Source organism: Asterias amurensis, chromosome 16 (assembly GCF_032118995.1).
Source record: "Asterias amurensis chromosome 16, ASM3211899v1".
In the NCBI taxonomy this organism is placed as follows: Eukaryota; Metazoa; Echinodermata; class Asteroidea; order Forcipulatida; family Asteriidae; genus Asterias; species Asterias amurensis.
The window spans coordinates 15,991,096-16,012,579 of record NC_092663.1 but is presented as its reverse complement, the minus strand read 5'-3'; the positions used below and the strand labels follow the sequence as shown (position 1 = coordinate 16,012,579).

At 38.7% G+C, this 21,484-nt stretch overlaps 1 protein-coding gene across 2 annotated transcripts in view; it reads left to right on the top strand.

Annotated features, from left to right (window-relative positions):
• Positions 1–21,083, top strand: part of LOC139949054 (corticotropin-releasing factor receptor 2-like) — a 105,574-nt gene extending 84,491 nt beyond the window's left edge. For both annotated transcript variants that reach the window (XM_071947457.1, XM_071947458.1), the window contains exons 6-12: positions 3,191–3,389; positions 8,930–9,086; positions 12,845–12,984; positions 14,782–14,867; positions 15,705–15,843; positions 16,948–16,989; positions 17,588–21,083. In XM_071947457.1, coding sequence (XP_071803558.1) covers positions 3,191–3,389; positions 8,930–9,086; positions 12,845–12,984; positions 14,782–14,867; positions 15,705–15,843; positions 16,948–16,989; positions 17,588–17,800 — 976 coding nt within the window. In that variant the 3' untranslated portion in view covers positions 17,801–21,083. The remainder of the gene's footprint in view (positions 1–3,190; positions 3,390–8,929; positions 9,087–12,844; positions 12,985–14,781; positions 14,868–15,704; positions 15,844–16,947; positions 16,990–17,587) is intronic.
• The last annotated feature ends 401 nt before the right edge of the window (positions 21,084–21,484 follow it).

The window sequence follows — 21,484 nt, the reverse complement described above, 5'->3', positions numbered from 1 at the left end:
AAGACCAGATTGGAGTGACCTGACTTGTTTTTCTTAATTGCTTTCAATTTGATTACGAGAAAGCCTAGCCTTTCATCCGACCATCTGACACAACTACCCCGTTGTGTTGATGTGGTTGTTCAACCCACCATTGTTGAAAACCAGGAGGCACAGTCTGTCGATACACGGGTTAAATTACCACATTTTGGGAGGGAGCATTTACTTCAGTTGGAAAAGCTTCGAGTATAAAGTTGCCAATTTAGGGTAATCGAGTTTGGAAACTTGGTTTCTTGTCAGGCGTTACTGAATTATTCATGACCCTTGGCGGCCAAAGGGGTGAAATCGTTTAACATGATTCATCATTTGTTAAGAACTTTTAGAAGAAAATTAGCATGGTGACAAAAATCAGCCGTTATTTTCTGTCACATTATAATGAAAGCCTGCTCTCTGATCTACTTCTCTTGTGCTGACGACACTGTTCCTAAAAGTTCTGTGAAACCTTAACTCCATGGTTATCAAAATGGCGCACAATCATTTTAACACAACTCTTAGACTAATGATGTTTAGTTTTTAGACTTATGTCAGCATGACTCTCATCTCTTAAAAATCTTATGGAAAAAAAGTCTGCATCGTGGATATAAAGACTATAATATATACCACTCTAAACTACTAAGAAATATGGCTTGGATACAAAACCTATAATATGTACCACTTTAAACTCATCGAATATGAAGCCATTTGAAACCATCGAGCAAGCCTTTGTTAATAATGTTAGACTTTTGTTTTTCAGCAATGGCTCTCACCAGCCCTATCCTGTGAACTTTATTACCGTATAAACATGGAAATAATGCACCGTGCTGGTACCAGACTATATATTTACCACTTTAAAGTCCTCGATTGAAGCCATTTGAAACCATCAAGCAAGCTATAGGCGACGGTCACGGCCTGACCGTAGCATCTTTCGATACTTCATCATTGTCACTTGTGGAGCCACAGGCACTTGTTTCTGACTTAACCTATTGAGGCCCTACTTTCCCCAACAGTGGTTAAGGTTTGTCCTGATTAATCAGCACGACCCGTGTCAAACATTAGCAACTGACATTATGATCTAGCCATTCAGCCATCAGGCCTCGTACTTCACAAAGGCGATTGCCTCCATGCCCCCTGTTCATTGCCTTGGTGCCCTTGAAGTGTTCAGTAGAAATTTCCTCATATGGTGCCACTTACCAAGGAGAAAATGCGTTGGTGCCTTTGCCCCGGTTAAAACAAAGCATACAGGCATGAGCCAAAATCGTTGGGATTGACGTAGCCTCCGTTTCCTACATTAAAGGGACATTACATAATTGGTTGTTGCTAACCAAACAGTTGCTGGCAGTGTAAGCACTTAATGTAATCCACCATATACATAAACTGACAAACCTCTAGAAGTTTCAGATCGATCGGCCATCTGGGTCACGAGAAAATAGTGAAAAACCGATCACCCATTTTTGCAAGGCATCGATGCTACAAGAAAAATGAATAAAACGCTCACTAAGCGACCAACTCCAAACACGAAATAATTTGTTTTCTTCTTCTCAACAAATATGACATTTCAGACCAATAATATTTCATGGGATGTTTTCTACTATCACCATCATTTGACCGTGTAAGTTTTATGTTAATCTGTGATCTTCACGACTTTTGTTTCTTACAAATTCTGTAACGTTCCTCTAAATCATTCTATTTTGGGTCAATAGTCTAGACACTCAAACATTCATTTCTGTCATTTCATTATAATATGATATTGGGGACACTAAAGCAAAACAAAACATGTCTACGTGAGTCACAGAAAGAGGAAATGGATGTTCTCGACACAAAAGAAGACTCCTCTTTTAAGGCTGATAAGATCAATCAGACTTGAGACTTGATCTCGCCATTTCTTAAAGGAACACGTTGCCTTGGATCGGTAGAGTTTATCTTTGAAAAGCATTTGGAACCATTTATTATAAAATGAAAATGGTTAGATGGATAATTAAAAAGTAGAATATAATGGTCCACACTGCCTCGAAATTGCATGGTTTTCCTTTTACGTCACGAAGAAACACAGCCGGCCATTTTGTGGAGTCAAAATTGTGTGTGGATCTTTACGTTCTACTTTTAAAACATCTTTCTATAAACCATATGCGTTTTATAACAAACGGTTTCAAACGCTTTTAAAAGACCACCTCGTCCGATCCAAGGGAACGTGCTCCTTTAAGACGAAACCGCAGTCTGGTTGTCGTTGAGGGGTTGGTCTATCGTGTCTTTAAGAAAAGATGCTTATTGCGTCCTATCTACCTCCTTATGGATGCTGCTGAACGATAACCTATCATTCTGTGTATCCACACTGATGATTCTTGCACCAAATGAGAAACACATTTTAAAGGAACACTACAGTTCGTTTGCTCAGAACTGTATGGTCTTTAATGACAATTTTCCTAATTATAAAAAAGGGTCATTCATATGAAAAATGGGTATAAAAATAGAAAGGAAATGATGTTCACGTTGAAAACGTATGTATCTCTCTCCTAAACAGGACAACTTCAATTTGAAACGTTCAGAGATGATCTGTGTAGCGGTCCATTTGAGTGGATGAATTCCACGTGATGTCTAACAGTTTAGAACACATGTTCTGTCAATCTTCAAAATATTAGTTATCGTTGAGTGATATCCTTTTAAAAACAAATATACGTTGTATTAAAACAAGCACAAGATACTAATGGTGTAATCATGTAAACAATATCAGCCTTCAAATTTCCATCTTCAACTAATTGATTCGTTCTCCTTCTTTTCAGTGTACTCTTATCATTAGTTGATTACAAATAAATTTGATTGCTTATTTTAACCATTATTTTAGCCTTAAAAGCCTTACTGACTCACTTATTAACCTGCATATGTTAGGACAAATAATCGGACGAATTTGCGGAATGCAAGTTCGTTTGGTTACATATGTTTTGCTTAATTGTTGTTGTTTACTCTCACTGTCAACAGGTCCCTTCATTGCACACGAATACAAAAAAACACTTAGTTATAGTCATGTAAGCAAAAAATCGGTCTTTCACAATTTCCTTCGTCATTTAATGAGTTAGTTCCCCTCGTTTCTTTGTACTCTTCTCGTTACTTGATTAACATTCTCACGTTAACCAATAACTGCTTTATGCTAATTTGTTGTTGTTTACTCTCACTGTTTCAGGTCCCTTCAATGCACACGAATCTCAATCCATAAAAACTTAGCGGTTTCGTTCATCTTGAAGTACATCTGTATGATTGTTATCTTACAACCCTTCATCGGGAACAACTCTTACTCCGAGTTCATAGATACTGATGCTCAATTCGAAGGCACTATTGTACCCTTCGTGGAACTTGAAGAAGAGCAAACTAGCAACCATGCGGTAAGTTTTATTTTGACTATCTGCTACGTGCACGACCAGGGCCCAATTTGATAGAGCTCTATTTAAGGCAGTGGAAACTATTGGTAATTACTCAAAATAAGTGTTAGCATAAAAACCTACTTTGTAACGAGTAATGGAGAGTTGTTGATAGTAAAAATAAACTTTGTGAGAAACGGCTCCCTCTGAAGTAACCATTACCAGCTGCTCAGCACACAAATTTGCTTAGCATGAAATTTCTTCCTTTATAAAAAAAGGAATGGCAACCAAATTTCAGCGTGATGATCGGGATAGCTGAATACCAGTAACAAGCAATATGGAAATTTGGTTGATTTGTTAATCCTGTTTTTTTTTATCAAGGAATAAATTCCACGCTAAGCAAATGTGTGTGCTTAGCAGCTTCATGAAATTGGGCCCTGGTCTCTCTATGTCAATCGCAACTCTGTAAATAAACAGTCTTTGCACGACAGTAGATGAGCTGACTTCACATAGAAAAGATGTGTAGAAAGCTGAAGCCTCTGCTGAGATAAATATTCAAAATGTTAACTGCTATCAGTGTACAAGAGCTGTGACAAAACGATTCAGGTATAAAATGGCAGCATTAAAGGCGGAGCACACCTATTGGTAATTACTCAAAATAGTTAATAGCATAAATCCTCACTTTGTCACGAATAATGGGGTTGATAGTATAAAACATTGTGAGAAACGGCTCCCTCTGAAGTGACGTAGTTTTCCCACAAATTTGATTTCGAGACCTCAGATTTAAAACTTTTTTCTTACATTATTATCTCGCAACTTCGACGACCAAATGAGCTCAAAATTTCACAGGTTTGTTGTTTTGTGCATATAATGAGATACACCAAGTGATAAGACTGGTCTGTGACAATTACGAATAGTGTCCAGTGTCTTTAAGTGCTCTCGAATGTTGTGTCTATTTTCACCGAAGGGTGCCAGATCTTAGTACAAACTCATGGATCAACAAGACTAGATATTGACATGAGCTTGACTATATTTACACAATTTAACGAGGTACGGGGAAAACATGTTTTCTGTCTGAAGCCATCCTACCCAGAGGGACCAGCAAGTTTCTATTAGTAATATTTACAGTCTATGGTTAGATACCCGATGACATTCAAAGACATACTCGACAGGTTCGTGAAATGAATTGGACGAGGATCACCTTTTTTTATTTTACGAATGCGAAAGAAACAAAAACAAAAATATCAGAAATGCCAATTGAAATTTCCCCTCAGCAGACGTATTTTGATTGTAAACTGTACCATTGAGACATTGGCTTTTTTGTCCCATGAAACCCGAAGTTCCTGGCAAAATATAACTGGCGGCCCATGTAAAAAATGTTACATGACAGGTTGAAGTTGCCATAGCAATCGTTTTATTAATAGAGGTTTCGTGGACAGGGGGTCTTGCGTATTTTGTCAAAATACAAAGTGATTAGTGTGTAATCCCACTGCGGTGGATGGCAGAGATTGTCATTAAGTCTGGGTCGTTGCGTTCAGAACCCACGAAGCTTAGCAACTAAGCTATGTTGCATACACATCTCGCCCCATCCCTCTCTCTTGTGTTGAACTTTTTAGCTAGAAGTTCTTTCGAAATTGATCACCTACCCGTTTTCTGTTTGTATTAACTTCGTCTCATCCTTCCTCCATGGTCTGACATTAATGCTGGGAATAAATATCAGTTTGAATGAATTTCATGTTGTATAACGTACTCATATGTCAGTTATTTAATAGCAACAGAGATATAAAAATGTACAGCTGTGAAGACCAGTAGAATATTAATATCATCGGAAACAACTTGCAACAAGAGTAGAAACAAGTGAGTTAAATAACACAGTTCTTTGGTACCGAAAAGTTTCTTGCTATTGTTAACGGTTAATCAGTGATTGGTTTAAAGTTCGGTCGTGGTTTGTATTGAGTTTCATAACGGAATCAACCTCAGACTGTGTCCGAATTGGCGGCTACAGTAACGGCTACGGCTAGATTTACGCGTCATCATTAGTTGTAGAATAGGATGTCCTTAGCAACACCCTTAGGAATAGTCGTAGCCGTAGCTGTAGACGCCAGTTCGCATACTAATATACGGCCTTTAAAATATTATTATACTTCCGCATGCAATATTACACCCGGTGTCAGATGCAATTGTGTCCGCCATGCAAAACTGTCTGCTCCGGACACTTTTGCATATGCAATCGTGTCCGGGGCTATGCAAAAACCGTCCGGCGGACATGTACATGCCTGTGCCTGTACATGTACTGTGCGCGCGTAAGCGAGCGTGCATGCACTGAACATACGTATATGCAGCATGAGTGTTCACGTATTTATGATTGCAGCGAATACCCAACGGCCGAACATTTCCCATGTCATTCATGACATGCACTTAGCTTATAAAAAAAATGGCGAACGTGTTTTATCTCCGTGCATGGACCAAGGGCGTTTAATTTACTGCAAGGACGGTTTTGCACGGGGCGGACACAACTGCATATGCAAATGTGTCCGGGTGGACACTATTGCATTATGCAGCAGCGTCCGGGCGGACACGATTGCATAAGCAAAACCGTCCGGCGGACATTATTGCATATGCAATAAGGTCATCCGGATAGTATTGCATAGGGGACATAATAATTGCATGAGACACCGGCGTGTTTGAGTCGGGGCCGAGCGGATAAGAGAACCGGACTCAAGCTCTTCTCGGAAAGGGAATGTGGTTTCTGGATTGAAAAACCGTGTCTCTACAATATCTTACAGGAAAATACTGAACATTGAATCGTCTTCAGCTTCACCGAGTGAGGGATATGAGCACAATATAAGAAGCCAGCATTATTACACGATATAAATGAGTACTTTCTTTCGTCACCAAAACTCTCTCAAGTCTTTAGGTTGTGCAAACCAAAATGGATATAGACAATTTATGATGACATCCAGAGAGTTGCTTTGAAGCAATTCCTGTTGGTCAAGAAGTTGATCTTCTCGCCTTGAATTCGTAATTTGAGTTTATGAATCTTGATATGTAATTAAACGCCAAAAAACAATACAAGTTGACCACAAAAAGTTAAAAGAAGAAAAAAAGTGGTTGGGAAGTTATGCATAGCACTGAAATAGATAGCGTTGATTTATATATTAAAGTTTTAAATAACATATCTGATTCATACTCAAGTATTAAAATCTAATTGATCGTTGACACTTTTCCTAATAAGTCTATAAAATGTAAGCTAATATTGAAACCCATGAAGTTTTAACAAGCGAGAAGGGGGTTTCGTGTTGCACCGCTCAGATGTTACAAAACCCAATATATATTACCAAGGAGATTTGCCTAGAGTTTCAGACATCCGCAGGGGCAGTGTCTCTATAACCCTTAAGTGGTGTACCACACAAAATAAACAGCAACCAATGCTAAATGCTAGAATTGCTCAAAGTATATGTTATGTCTCCCAGCCTGTTGAAAACCAATCAAGAAGTAAAATTTAAGACAGCTAAACTTCAGCTTTCTTTTCAATTTTTGGTAGGTCAGCCTTTCTGGAGATTTTGCTAATTACCCCAGAATAGAAAGAAGATTTTTTTTTTTTTTTTTTTTTTTTTTTTTTTTTTTTTTTATCAAAATCAAAAGACATTATTGCATATGCATTAATGTCCGCCGGACGGTTTTGCATATGCAATCGTGTCTGCCCGGACGCTGCTGCATAATGCAATTGTGTCCGCCCGGACACATTTGCATGTGCAGTTGTGTCCGCCCCCGTGCAAAACCGCCATTGCAGTAAATTAAACACCCTTGGTCGACGGAACACGTTCGCTTTTTTTTACAAGCTATAAGTGCATGTCATGAATGACATGGGAAATGTTCGGCCGTTGGGTAGTCGCTGCAATCATAAAATACGTGAGTATTCATGCTGCATATACGTAGGTTATGTACAGTCATGTACATGTCCGCTGGACGGTTTTTGCATAGCCCCGGACACGATTGCATATGCAAAAGTGTCCAGAGCGGACATCATTGCATAGCGGACACAATTGCATCTGACACCGGACGTAAATGTTACCCGAGCCAGTAACACAGCCGTAGGAGTTTATAGTCATCCCGTCTGACGATGTAGGGATAAAGCGGTCGATCCAGGCATTCGTTCATCCTTATAAGTTGTTATTTTGGGCATTCAACCTTTTCCTGTGCCACGATTTAATTTGAAATGTACTTTTTTAATGACGAACAGGTGTCGTGAGTAATGGTTTTCCCTTATCGTAGATAAATGCTGGTATTAATAATTGTCCCTGTGTGTGGTTCACGAGACAAAATACTGAAATTAAATTGTGGCTTGTTGGATTGGAAGCTTTCTGACAGTTTTTTTGTTTAATTGTTGTCAGGCTTGAAGTTGTTTCTGGATATTAGATGAGTGTGTTAGGCCGTGTGTGATTAGGTTTTACTTCGGTTCGTTCTAGAAAAAAAAGATGTTTAATAATTTGGATTGAACAAAGACAAGTTTGTTCAATTCAGGTCAGTCTATTTCCACTCATTCGATTTGCTTTTTTTCAATCGTTGTTTTATATACAAGTTTGTTTGGTGGAAACCCCAAACTTGAATGGGTTAATGACGAATAAGTAATGTTAAAATTATATTTAAAATATGTTAATAAAACCAAAAGATCCCAAACTATATATGACTGCAACCCGTGAGACAATAAAATACCCACTCTAAAATGGGTCAGAATTTTCCCGGATCCGGATCCCGTGTGGCCTGACCCAATTCTGAGTCAGTATGACCGGGTATCTGGGTCAAAATGACCCACAAAGGGTTCAGAATGACCCCGATTCAAAGCTGAAATACCGTTTTAACTACCTTTTTATGATCCGGATTCCGACCTGGGCCTACTTTCATAGATCTGCTTGAGGACAAAAAAAGAAGCAAAGCACAAAACAATTGCTTATAAGAATAAGGTTACCATCCAAAGTCACGGTGTACCATTAATGATTGAAACATGCTCCTATTTTCTTATCAGAAAATTGACAAGCTAGATTTCCAGCTTAAAGGCAGTGGACACTAATGGTAACTACTCAAAATAGTTATGAGCATAAAACTTTACTTGGCAACGAGTAATGGGGAGAGGTTGATAGTATAAAACACTGTAAGAAACGGCTCCCTCTGAAGTAACGTACTTTTCGAGATAGAAGTAATTTTCCAGAAATTTGATTTCAAAGACCTTAGATTTAGAATTTGAGGTCTCGAAATCAAGCATCTGAAAGCACACAACTTCGTGTAACACGGGTGTTTTTTCTTTCATTATTATCTCGCAACTTCGACTACCGATTGAGCTCAAATGTTCACAAGTTTGTTATTTTATGCATATGTTGAGATACACCAAGTGAGAAGACTGGTCTTTGACAATTACCAATAGTGTCCACTGTCTTTAAGCAGCTCTGTGAATTGGAGTCCTGGTAGATTTTAGAGTGGGAATTGTACGGCAAAGAATGTCTGGGCGATTTAATCATCATGATTGACCATTTGTTTTTCTTGTAATTGCTGTTGATTACATACAGGTTGCCTTTTGCCGTCTCCTGAAGGTACTCTTGGAATACTTCACTATGGCAAACATCTTCTGGATGTTCGTGGAAGGATTATTCCTGACTAGTCGAATAGCCGTGGCTGTGTTTAGCAACGAATCTAACTTCAAGCTATATCTCTTCATTGGATGGGGTGAGTGTACGGCAGGCACCATAGACAAAATAACATTCCACTGTTCCTATACACTGAAAAAAAGGAAAAGAAAGAATTGGCACCATGGTTGTTGTCACATATAAACAAAACATTTCCCATTTCAATAGAGCTGCTTAAGCACAACAAAGTAGTTATAAGCAAAATACAAAATTACGCTTACTAGAATAAGGTTACCAGCCAAAATACAGCATAACATTTACGGTGGTTGGTATCCTGCTCGGTTTTGCTTAGCAGAAAATTGTTAAGCAATACTTGTTGCTTAAACAGCTCTGTGAAATTGAGCCAAGATAATCAAAATTAACGTCAAATGGTGTTAAAATAACATACGTGTAATTGTTTTGCAGACATTAGTTTTTTTTAACACCTTATGGTGTAACTTTTTGTTACTCTTTGGTATCAATTTTGTTATGTGACACCCCAGTTTTTGCGTAGAACCCTTGCTTGCCCTTGAACTTCTGTGCTATATTGAAACTTGAAATACTCATAGCTGTGATACAGTCTCCATTACACATATTAAGAATCAAAATTAAATTGCAACTTTTGTTTTTTTAAAAGAGGTCGCTTTCAAAACAGACGAAACCCTTTGCGTATTTCTTGTTGCCTGGCATACTCAAACATACAATTTGACACCAGTGAACTGTCTTTTGAGTCCTTAAATAGAGATACCATCGAGACACGTGTACACACTTTACGATTGAAACAAACTCTTACAAACCAAATAATCTGTGAGCATGGAGCATTTATCACCTTATAAATTTCTGTTACCATCCTTTAATTACGGAAATGTATTTTTTTTTTAAACGCACTTCAAAAACCTACTTATCAATAATCTTTTTGGTAATTCACAATTTAAAATCTATAAAGTTAGAGATCAAAGATTATTATCAACTGCAGATCTGGATCAAATGACACAGTCGCGTTGGTCTCGATTTGCCTCCTTTACATCGCAAGTGCTTAGCCTCACTATCCACACGTCATCCAGATCTTCAGGATCTCCTTCCATCATGAAGTTAATGAGTAAACGAATTTTTAGAAAGAGGAGTCTGTATTATTGACTGATCGGAAGACTACGCCTGTGTACATACAGATTACTCCCCGTAGCAGAATGCACTTTTCACGGTCAGTCAGTGGTGACTGTTCAAGAGCACTCGGTTTTAAAGGGTGTTGGTTCTTTTTGTACGACACAAAACACAATGTCAACAGATTTACTTTAAACTTACACGGTTTGAAAATAATAATGGTAGAAAGCTTTCCTCAAAATATTACTTGCTGGGGTGCTGTAGTTTTTTAGAAATTAGTAAAACAATGTAACGAAAATCAGCTTCGTCTTCGGAGACTAAAACTATTTACCAATACTGATATTTACGCGACTCTCCTGACAACATCGCTCTGTGTTTCTCACCAAAAAAACTATACAAACATTCTCAAATACCTGAGCACCAATGAAGCTAAAACTTTTACAGGTAAATTTTATTGCATACATCTTCATTCACAGTGAGTAGGCATTCAATGTGATATGCAAAAGGTAACAAGCCCTTTAAAGAAATACCCTTGGTTTGGCCGTTAAGTTGAAGTTATTAATTCATGATATTAATGTTAAACAATCATCAGTTTTGAAACTGTACTGGTACCAAATAATACGCAGCAGATGAATATATTAGCATAAACTACACAATGTTAATGTTACGATGTAAATCACATAATGGCAAACAAATATGGGGTTTTAATATGGGATTTTAACCCCGATTCTGCCAAATTACTCCATTCGGGGTCATACTGACTCATAAATGGGCCAAGCCCCATGTGACCCGAATCAAGATTAGATTTATTTAAAAAAAAACCAAATTATTTATTTATTTATTTCATTTCAAGGGTAGAGTAAAAGTACAATAATGCACATTTATTAGGTAAAAACATTAAAATATACAACACATATCATACAGAGGAAGGGGGAAAAAATAGCTGGAGCACGAAGGATTGTCCAAAAGAAACCCAGCAAGAGGCTTTGCTCTCAAGCTGGTCGTCAAGAGCACAGCAATAAATTTAAATATAGATATAAAAATAGATATAAAAATATAAATATACAAACAGCAATAGCAAATACTTATCATGAAAATTTTCTTCTTTTTTTCCTTATATTGTAAAAACCATTTAGCTAATGTTACCATTAGTTCCTTATGAGTGGTTTTCAGATGTACCATTCCACAAAACATTTGTGTACCGGCATTGCTTTAAACGACTGCTATTGGCTCAGGGCTTGGGAAGGGGAGTTTGCAATTGGTTGGTTGAGGAAGCCATGGAGTAATCGGTTAGACGTGCGTATCCTCGTACTACGGTACAAATGCAAAGCGCGTCTTTTTCAAATAGTTCATAGGTTGTTCAGAATCGAGATCAATACTAAAAAAATCATTTCCAATTATTGAAAACTTGCAACCATTTTATTTTCCAAAAATAAACAACCTTGCCAATAATCTTAAGAATTACAACTCTAAGTTCATTTTCAGAAATACATATCACGAATTTCTTTTTCTTGAATTGTAAAAGCCATTTAGCGAATGTTACCAATAGTTCTTTGCGAGTGGTTTTCAGATGTACTCTTCCAGGCATTGCTTTAAACGATTGCCATTTGCTCAGGGCTAGGGGTGGGGAGGTTGGGAGGCTGAGGAAGCCTAAGACGTGGGAGTAATCGGGAAGACGTGGCGTGTACTCGTACGTGACAGCCAAATGCAAAGACGCGTCTTGTTCAAATAGTTCATAGATTGTTCAGAATCGAGATCAATAATAATAAATTCATTTCAAGATATGGGAAATGTAATGTATAATATTGTTTGAAATGCAGGTACAGGAATTTAAGGCAGCTACCATAAAGAACGGTTGATGCACAAGGGGCAATTATGTAACTAAATCTCCCAAGCAAAACATTCGAAGACAAACAGATTAATTCCTTTAGTCATAACAAATCATTTAATTTGGATGATTCCTGGGGGCAATTATGTAACTATCCCCAAAGCAGTCTGAGACAAACAGATTCGCCCATTAGTCATAATACAGTTTTAATGTGGATAATCAGAGCCGTGCTTGGAAAGTAAACCAATATAACTGGGGATGCACTATTGGCTCAGCTGTGAACCAGATTCCTCTAGTCGTCTTGGCAAACACCTTGTGCACTTTCGACAGAGAACTGTGACGTCATTGATTATTGTTAAAGAAGAGGAACTGAACGATTTGCGTTGTGTGTAGACGATTCATTTTGCATCCATGCCAGTGATTGGTTTGGATACCAGGGTTAAGGCTGAGGCTTCGGCTAGGCTTTAGCTCCTGCTAAGGCTTTGGCTCCGGCTTAAATGCACTGGACACTGTAGACCTAATGCATTGACGTCATCCAGCGGCCATCTTAGTGGAAAAACGGTGACGAAACAATCGAAACGCACAGATTTGTACGCGCGGCGCACAGGATTGGCCAATGAACAACCTCCTTTTGACCTCTAGGTGAGGGCGCCCTACTGAAATGACGTCATGTGCATAAGGTCTATTGGTATTTACTCAAACAATGGTAGCATATACTTTGACAATTACCAATAGTGTCCGGTGTCTTTGAAACTGTATGAATGATATTATATGTCTAAAAATTAGGAACCGGTTTGTACCAATGTAGCAAAAACCGATTCGAGGCCGAACATAAATAGAAATAATATTTCAATACATTTCAATGAAATATTTGTTTCTCTTATCTGTAGGTTCCCCGTTGTTCTTCACCAATGTGTGGGCTTTACTGATGGTACTCTTCAACGATAACGAACTGGATCCATGCTGGGTGAGGTATCACCAGCTTCCGTACATCTGGCTCATCAGAGTACCGATGATCGCTGCCATTTTGGTTAGTAATTACACTTTTTCAATCATGCCTGCGGTTTGTAAGAAATATTACTTTTGCTTGTAAAAAAAAAAAACCCAAGATATCAAGTGGTTACTACTTCGAGCCCCGTAGGCCTCGGTGCCGAAGCTGTAGTGAGTAGTACTGGGCTAGATTTAATAAAAGCTACTAAGCAAAAAATACTGCGGCTAAGCGAATTTCTGTGGGGCACCAGTTCCAACGAAATCTTATGGAATTTTGGCAGGTGACAAGTTTCTGTTGAGCAATCATTTTCTGTCTTGCTTAGCAAATGTTTGTGCTAACAGGCTTTATGATATTGAGCCCAGATCTCCAGATCTCTAATTACATAGAGCTGCTTTTCAGAGCAAAATGGTAGCTAAGCACAATAAAGTTATGCTTACTTTAGTTAGGTTACCAGCCAAAATATCATTTTCCAAAATATCTGTGCGCAATAATATTATATAGTTTCCTCCAAATCTCAAAATAGCTTATAAAGCTGATTACAAATAGAATAATTCCTTACAGTTTGCTGCGTAACAAAAATGTGCAGGATACCAGTCATAAATGGTATAATTAATGGTACCCAAAGGTATTACCGTTTAGCAGATACTTCCATCGCAGTATTGAATTGTTGAGGGGTGTGTGAACCAAGTATACGTGATTAAAAAAAGTGAAACAAACTTACGGACGGTCAACATAAGATGACACTGTACGTGGTGCAATTAATTCGCCATTGAATATTGAATAATAACCGTGAACGTGATTCGCCATTGAAAGCGCCCCCATTGTCAAAACTCCTGTAAAGTGAAGTGACGCCATAGTACAATTCAAACACTGGTAAAGTCCAGCCGCAGTCAATCCAAATGAAGTTTGTATCTAGCCCTCTCTGACTAAAGAATCCATGCCGTGTAAATGTCACGGTCACCCCCCTCCATGAGTTGCAACAATTACCAGGTAATTGAAACTTTGTCCATATCGTATGCCTGGAAAGCCAATGACGAGTTGGTCTCGAGACAGACTGGTGCCTAGCCCTATCACTACGCAGTGGGTATCGGTCCCAAGCGAGGTATCATCTTTATGGTGATTGGACTCGGGCTTCGCGACGAACCACAAGTTGTGAATTCCCTTCTCTGAAGTGATCTTGGAGCCCACACAGAGTGTGATATCCCTGAGCTAATTACATCCAAGTCAATTTTATCTACACAGTCTTGTATTCCAACACACCCCCCCGCCCCGCCCTCCTCCTTAAAGGCACTGCATCCGATTTCTCGAAACGCTAGGATTAATCCTATCTCGAGTTAGGACTAGTTTAGGATGGGTTCAATGCGTCCTAACGTCGATGGATTAAGTCCCAATATTCATCCCAAGTTTAGACGAGTTTGGTGAAATTGACGGCTGGGTACCTGTAGCATTTTGTCAAAGACCAGTATTCTCACTTGGTGTATCCCAGACTATGCATTAAATAACAAACATGTGAAAATGATTGGCGCAATTGGTCATCGAAGTTGCAAGAGAATAATGAAAGAAAAACACCCTTGTTGCACAAATAATTCGTGTGGTTTCAGATGCCCTATAGAAGGAATTAGGCCTGAAGTCTTTTAATTTATATATCTTTCTAAAAAACTACGTTTACTTCAGAGGGAGACGTTTCTAACAATGTTCTGTACCACCAACAACTCACCATTGCTCGTTACCAAGTTCGTTTTACGCTATCAATTATTTCGAGTAAATTACCAATAGTGTACAGTGCCTTTAACGTTCTCTGCTTTCCACCTTTTTTTCTTTAATCATCACACACAGGTGAATTCGTTTTTCCTGATCAATATAGTGAGAATTCTAGTCACCAAGCTCCGAGCTAGCAACACGGTAGAGACAGCTCAAATGAGGTAACCCGACCTTTGCAATCGATTTCCTCAATTCCTCGTCACCTTTTCTGACAAATTTATCCCTTTTGTTGACCCGTTCTCTTCTACTCCCCTAGTAGATTCACCCTGACTGTGAGCTTGTAAGTGATGTTGTGTGTATTTTGTTGGGGGCAGCATTGTGCTAAACCAACCCTTGGGATATCTCTGGCTCCTCGGCGAACCAAACTCCCTGATATTAAACAAACTTGAAGTAGACAACCATCCTTGCGTAGTTGAATTCAACTAATGTTTTCATATTCTACCCATTGCTTACGTGTCAGTCTTGGGTTACCGTGGCAATGTTTTCACGTCTATAGATTTGAAGCAATAGAAATGTCATTGACTGCACACTCCTTGAGTTTGTATCAACACGAGTTGGGTTTCAATGGGAATAATGTTTGCTGGAGCATTCAGAATGCTATCCACCCTCCCATTTAAGACTTTTGTGTGGGATTCAATTTACTTTAAGTTGAGGCAAGTTTTGTATGGAGTGGGGAAACTGCGAAACTGAATCTCACTATCACAGTATTGCTTGTTGATGTTGATGTTTCTATCGTTTTTATTTCTATCGTTCGATCGAAAATCTACTCTGAAATAAAAGTAGAAGTTTCCCGAGTTCCGAAACAATCTACTCCGCGGTAGTAGAATATAATATAGCAAGTCAAGTTCTCAAATGAACATAATCTACCCAGCAAGTAGATTTACAGGCAAGACGTTTTCAGGCCTGAATATACACATGGTGTTACAGTAAACCATGTACATATTGATACCTCACCATTGCCTCAAATCACTTCTGTTGTTCTTTGTTCTTTAAAACAGGAAATCCGTGAAAGCCGTGGCTGTACTTTTCCCGCTACTCGGGATGACGTATCTGATTTATATCTGGGATATACCGAGTGAGGGCGGTGTATCACAACAGATGTACCACGCAACAAACGCTGTGCTCCAATCCGGACAGGTAAAATGTTCCACTTGATCTAAAGTATATGATTCGCTCATTGTTTCGTGTAAAACAGTAACTTACCTACATGTAAAGTCGTACTGGTGCTAATAGACCTTATGCACATGATGTCATTTCAGTAGGGCGCCCTCACCTACAGGTCAAAAGGAGGTTGTTCATTGGCCAATCCTGTGCGCCGCGCGTACAAATCTGTGCGTTTCGATGGTTTCGTTTCCACTAAGATGGCCGCTGGATGACGTCAATGCATAAGGTCTTTGCCCTGAAGATCAAATTCCAAGATACATCCTTTATTATTGTTCATGTAAAACTGAATGTTATTGTTACCCTTGCACTGATTAGTGTATTAAGCGCTATACACTCGATACTTTCCCGAGTTCTGTAAACAAAAATCACTAGCATAATACTCCGGTGGGATTCGAACCCATAACCTGTTGCCAGTCTAGCAGCAGACTATCAGGGAAAATGAATATTATTTGGTTCCCATTCACCCACAGTTCTGAAATATATTTCAAAAGAAAAAACAGCCCAAGTTCTGAAATTCCCACGTGTCTTAACTTGGTACTTTCTAACAAAACAGTTCCCACTCGTTCCCAGACACGACCCCGTCAACCTTTTCTGCGGACCCTTGAGATATAAAGCCACCAACCTTATCATCCAATGGAATTCTTCAGACAAGTTTGAAAACAATGTTAACAAAAGAAACTCCCTACTGATGGTAAATTTTTCACCCACATGGTCCCAACCCCCTCACCTGAAAATTTAAAATAGAAACAAAATTGCTGGATCGGTAATCTCCGAAACACGCCACGTCTCACTCAGGCTTTAATATCCTCGGAAATTTAACTTTCAGTTTGTACAAGATGACAAATTGTAAGGGAAGACTGAGTATCCCCTGACATGTGTGGGTGGCTTGTCGACAGACGAAGAAAATAAATTGCATCCCACTCCTAAGAAAAGCTAGGGTCTGTTTTTTCACTAAATGAAATGGAAACAAATGTGGAACCATGATAACTATTTTCATAGCTATTGAACGGAAATTTAACATTTTAGTGGTTGATGATGATCTAATGAAGTTTTGATTTGTTTCTTTTTTTTTTACAGGGGGTTTTCGTGGCGGTTATTTACTGTTTCATGAACGCTGAGGTGGGTTTAATTTTCCGAAGATTTTCTGTTGATTCGGGTTGATTTGCCCAAACATGAATGCTTGCTTTCTTTGTCATAATTGTTGTCTTATTGCTGGGCCTAAATTGTTCCCACTGTTTTACTCGAATTTGGAAGGCAGTTTGGGACCACTCTCATTGGTCATATGCATATGTTCTGACTACACATTATCATAGGATGTGGCCAGGGTTTAAGACCCAGTGTTGAATTTCAGCTTCTGAGAATAGAAGGCTCTCTCTTTGTTTATACAAAGTACTTTGAAAGTTTGGAGCCAAGGTTATGGATTGACTAAAGCTCACCTGACTCCGAAAAATAGTTTTTGTATATATTTTAGCTTGTAGATATGAAGATTTAATTAAGTTAGCCGGACTGAATTTGGAATGAAACGCTGAGTTTAAAGTTTGAAAAGCTTGTCTGGAAAACTTCGCCATTGTCGAGTTAAAAATTTCAGTAACTTTCGAAATAAGTAAAAAGTCAGGATTAGCTTCAAACAACTTGTAGCATTAAGTATACTGGAGTTGTTTGATAAAGTGTAAGTAAAATTTGTCCCCCTCAAAATATATTTTCTTTTACCCCTCAGGTGCGGATGGCCATCAGGCGTCGAATCGACAAGAGTCGATACAAGTTTGGAACTTCATCTCGCCGGCGGACGCACACTAATGGCTCATGTGTGATGGCAACCTCATCAGAAGTAGTTCTGGCTGTAACATTCCGCAAGAACGTTGGTGGTTCAACATCAATAGATCAACTATCACAGGAGATGAAACCTTTCACGGAGAATGTTGAACGCTGAGGGCGTGCTTCATGGTCACCACCCCACTAGACTGGTACCCTGTCTTTACCCGCAAGGATACAGACAGGTACTTTTTCAGAATTAGTGATTTCAATGGATACAATAATTTCATTGGATGAACGTGCAGTGACGTAGGCTTTCTGTTTGTGTTTTGATTGGTCCAAGAGTACGTTTGGCAGCTGCACTATTCGGTCGTCTGTATTATGGATATATGTGAAATGTGATTATGAATGGAGATTGACCTAGGACTGAGGTCACTCTCTGGCTTTATTCATGAGCCTCGAAGTGTGACGTCAGATGTTCAGGCTACACAATACTAAGCAAAACATACAGAAAATGCTGAACGCTGAGGGCCACTAACCAGAAACATTCCACGGAGCGTGTTAGACTCCATTGATCTTTGTGTAGAATGAGGAACTGTTTAAGTTTGATTCAAATTGGTTGAATGTTACCATCGTCTCGGAGACCTTTGTTCTCCTTAAAAGATTTGTCTTTACGTATGTTCACTGAAGTAGGAAACACAGCTGCAAGTAAAGGGAACCCAACATGGCCTACACGGAGCGGGTTGTACGTCGAACGTTATTTCACCATCTTGGAGGCTATCGTCTCAGTAGGATTCGAACCCCGAGCACACGGGAAGCAAGTCAAGAATGATAGCCTGACTCGTCAACCGATGTTCTGGACATCTTCTTACAGGTATTTCATTCACAGGTATTCCATTTAGCATTGGAGAAAAACTCTGCTAGTGTCGAAACATCAGACTGTGATAGATTTCTTGCAGGTATTTCAAAACCTTTAACCCATAAAACTTGCCAGAACAAGAATCAGACATTTTCCTGAGACATTATTTATTGATTTTTCGTGTTTCTCGAGTGAAATTTGGTACTGTCCCTCTTCGTATAGGTGATTTGGAAGTAAGAACAATATTGCAGCAAATTTCGCAATGTTGTCAGAAAAGCAGCTAAGATATGTCTGTCGTCATGTGGCAATGGTGCACTGCAAAATCGGTGTGTTAAATTGACACTTTAGGTGTTGTTACAAAACCAAAGAGAGTTTGCCATGATCGTCCATTGGTTAGACTGCAGAACTTGAGAGCACAAGGATGTGGGGCTCGAAAAGTATTGGCCAAAAGTAAAGAAGTCAATTTTAACACCCGAGTTTTTACAGTGTTGGTTTCTTTTTCCCCAAACGTTTCTTGACGAGTAGTACCCTATGTTGTATCCCGGAAATGAGGCGCTAAATACAGTTCACTTATAAAGGGACCAGTCTACTTTTCCGAGCAGCTGCTGATAATATGTAAAAAGATACTTTTATATTATTAATATAATATCTTTCTTTCATTGCTGTTTGTACTGTTAACGTTCTGATTGTGGCAAATATTTTTTCTTGGTGCTTTCATTCTTTTTAATAATTTATGCACAGTTATTGTGAATATGCTTAAAGCATCCGTTTAATGATGGTATTATTGTTATATAGGAAGTATTATACGATGATTTCTTTTGTACATTCAACCTGAGTGTTTGACTTGTAATATTTATCTTGTACATTAAGTATTTTATGATATTTCATTGCACTTTACAGATTTATCCACTGTTTATTAACAGGAAGGAAGTCGGTTTCTGATAATGCATCATCACGATGTATGCACAAAATGAGACATGGTAAAACGAGGATAGCAAATGGGGGACCTTTGGGACGCTTGGTGGCAGCAGTGTAGACTTACCAGGTAAAATCCATTGGTCTGCCCTTCACGAAACCACGGCTTCGGCTGTGGATTCGGCTCTAGGCTTCGTTATCTCGTCGAAGGCTGACTGAGCACGTGCGCAAAGCACGGGCCAATTGTCAAAACATTACCGCGAGCCAAGCTAGTGTAAACCGAATCCGGAGCCTCAGCCGTGGTTTCGTTAAAGGCTGTAAACTAAGAAAAACAATGGACATTTACCTTGTAAATCTGCTTTCACCTAGCGTTCCAAAGTCACCCATTCCAGTCGATGGAGTGGGTAGTATGTGAGGATCAGATGAGTTTTGTGGAGGTAAGGAGTTAAAGTGCTGAGCAGATTTTGAGGAGTTGATGTGAAAAAGTGTGAATGGAAGTAGTCTCCTGATAATAACCGCCAGCGAAATCTGTCTGGATACAAAAACCGAGGTGTTAAATTGACAACATGGGTTTTGTCACATAGATACCGAAGACGGAGTCAAAATAAACTTTGTATGGTGTTAATATAACACCAATAATGTTTTGACAGAAATTAGTGTTATTTTAACACCATATATGGCGCATATTTGTATTCTTTCGAGCTATATGTGTGACAACACCTTTGATGCCAAGTGTAACATTTTGGTGGAAAAACTGTATTCAGTTTCCTTTAAGAGGTTGACGGTGAAAATATTAAATGTCTTTACTTTCTTTATATTTTCATTTTCTGAGGCTTATTTTGTGAAAGGCAGAGGCAGGATGCAGAGAAGATGGAATGTGTATGGAAGAGTGCAGGGAATTTTAGAGTGCGCTAAATGGAAATGTTTAAAAAATGAGAGGAGCAAAGGTGCAGAGTTGAGAGAAAGAGAGAAATATTTGTGTCGGTAAGAGCATTGAGAATTGGTAATCGTGGTGGCGAATGTATGTCGGTAGACTTTATCATGTATGGTGATCTAATGTTTCTTTAGAAATAATCGGTTGCACCGAACCAGGGTTGGAGGTAGCCATTGGTTGCACCTGGAAATATATCCATTAAAAATTCAGATATAGATGATTAGAAATGGGACCTGTCCTCCAGCTACTGCCCTTTTGTCTTGTAGTTTTTCAACGTGGGTTTGCTGGTTGAAAAGGAGCCTTTAAGAACATTTACTGCCAATTGTTAAATAATCCTAAATTCAACAACCATTAGTGTAACTTTGATTTCTACTGAGCGTTTAGCTTTGAATTCAAATTGAAACCAATGGGTGGCTGGTAGATTGGAACTGCGCTGGATCGCAATAATTCAAAATGGCGTCAAGACTAAACTAATTTGAAAGATGATGAGGTGTTTTTTATTTTTTTTATTTTTTACTTTCAACAAAAAGTTTAAACAAAGTTTCCAAAACAGAGGTTATCTTTAAGTATTGTATTAAATAGATTGTAAAGATATCACACTTAACATATTTTATCAATTAAAGGTCGATGGTTCCGCTCTGTACATACACTGACTATGTAAACATTATTTATAAATAAAAGCATTTAACTTGACAATGCAAAGTATAATTTTTTGTACCATTGTATTTCTTACTTGAAAGCAACCTCACTCTCTGCTGCAAGCACTCAGGGCTCCCTCTCTGTTGTTGTCACAACTTTTTAATCTTCAGAAGATTTGACTTCAGTGTGGATCCCCGATAAGTAATCATAAGTATTTGCCGTTAATTTTTTACCCAATATTATTTTGAGACTTCTAGGGATACCTAGCAACAGAATTTCAGGAAAAATGTATTTTTCCAGGAAATGTGTACATTCTAAAGAGTTAGGCGAGTCCTTTTAGACAACTTTACCTCGTGTGTCTGCCGCCACCTAGAGTTCCAAAGTGTTTCCTTGTGTTGTTGGAATTGTGAATTGGGCCGTATCCGAATTGGCGGCCACAATTAGTACTGCTAACTTTGTAGCTATTTAAGGACATCATAGTGCATTTAGACACAGTAATTTAGCCGTAGCTGCCA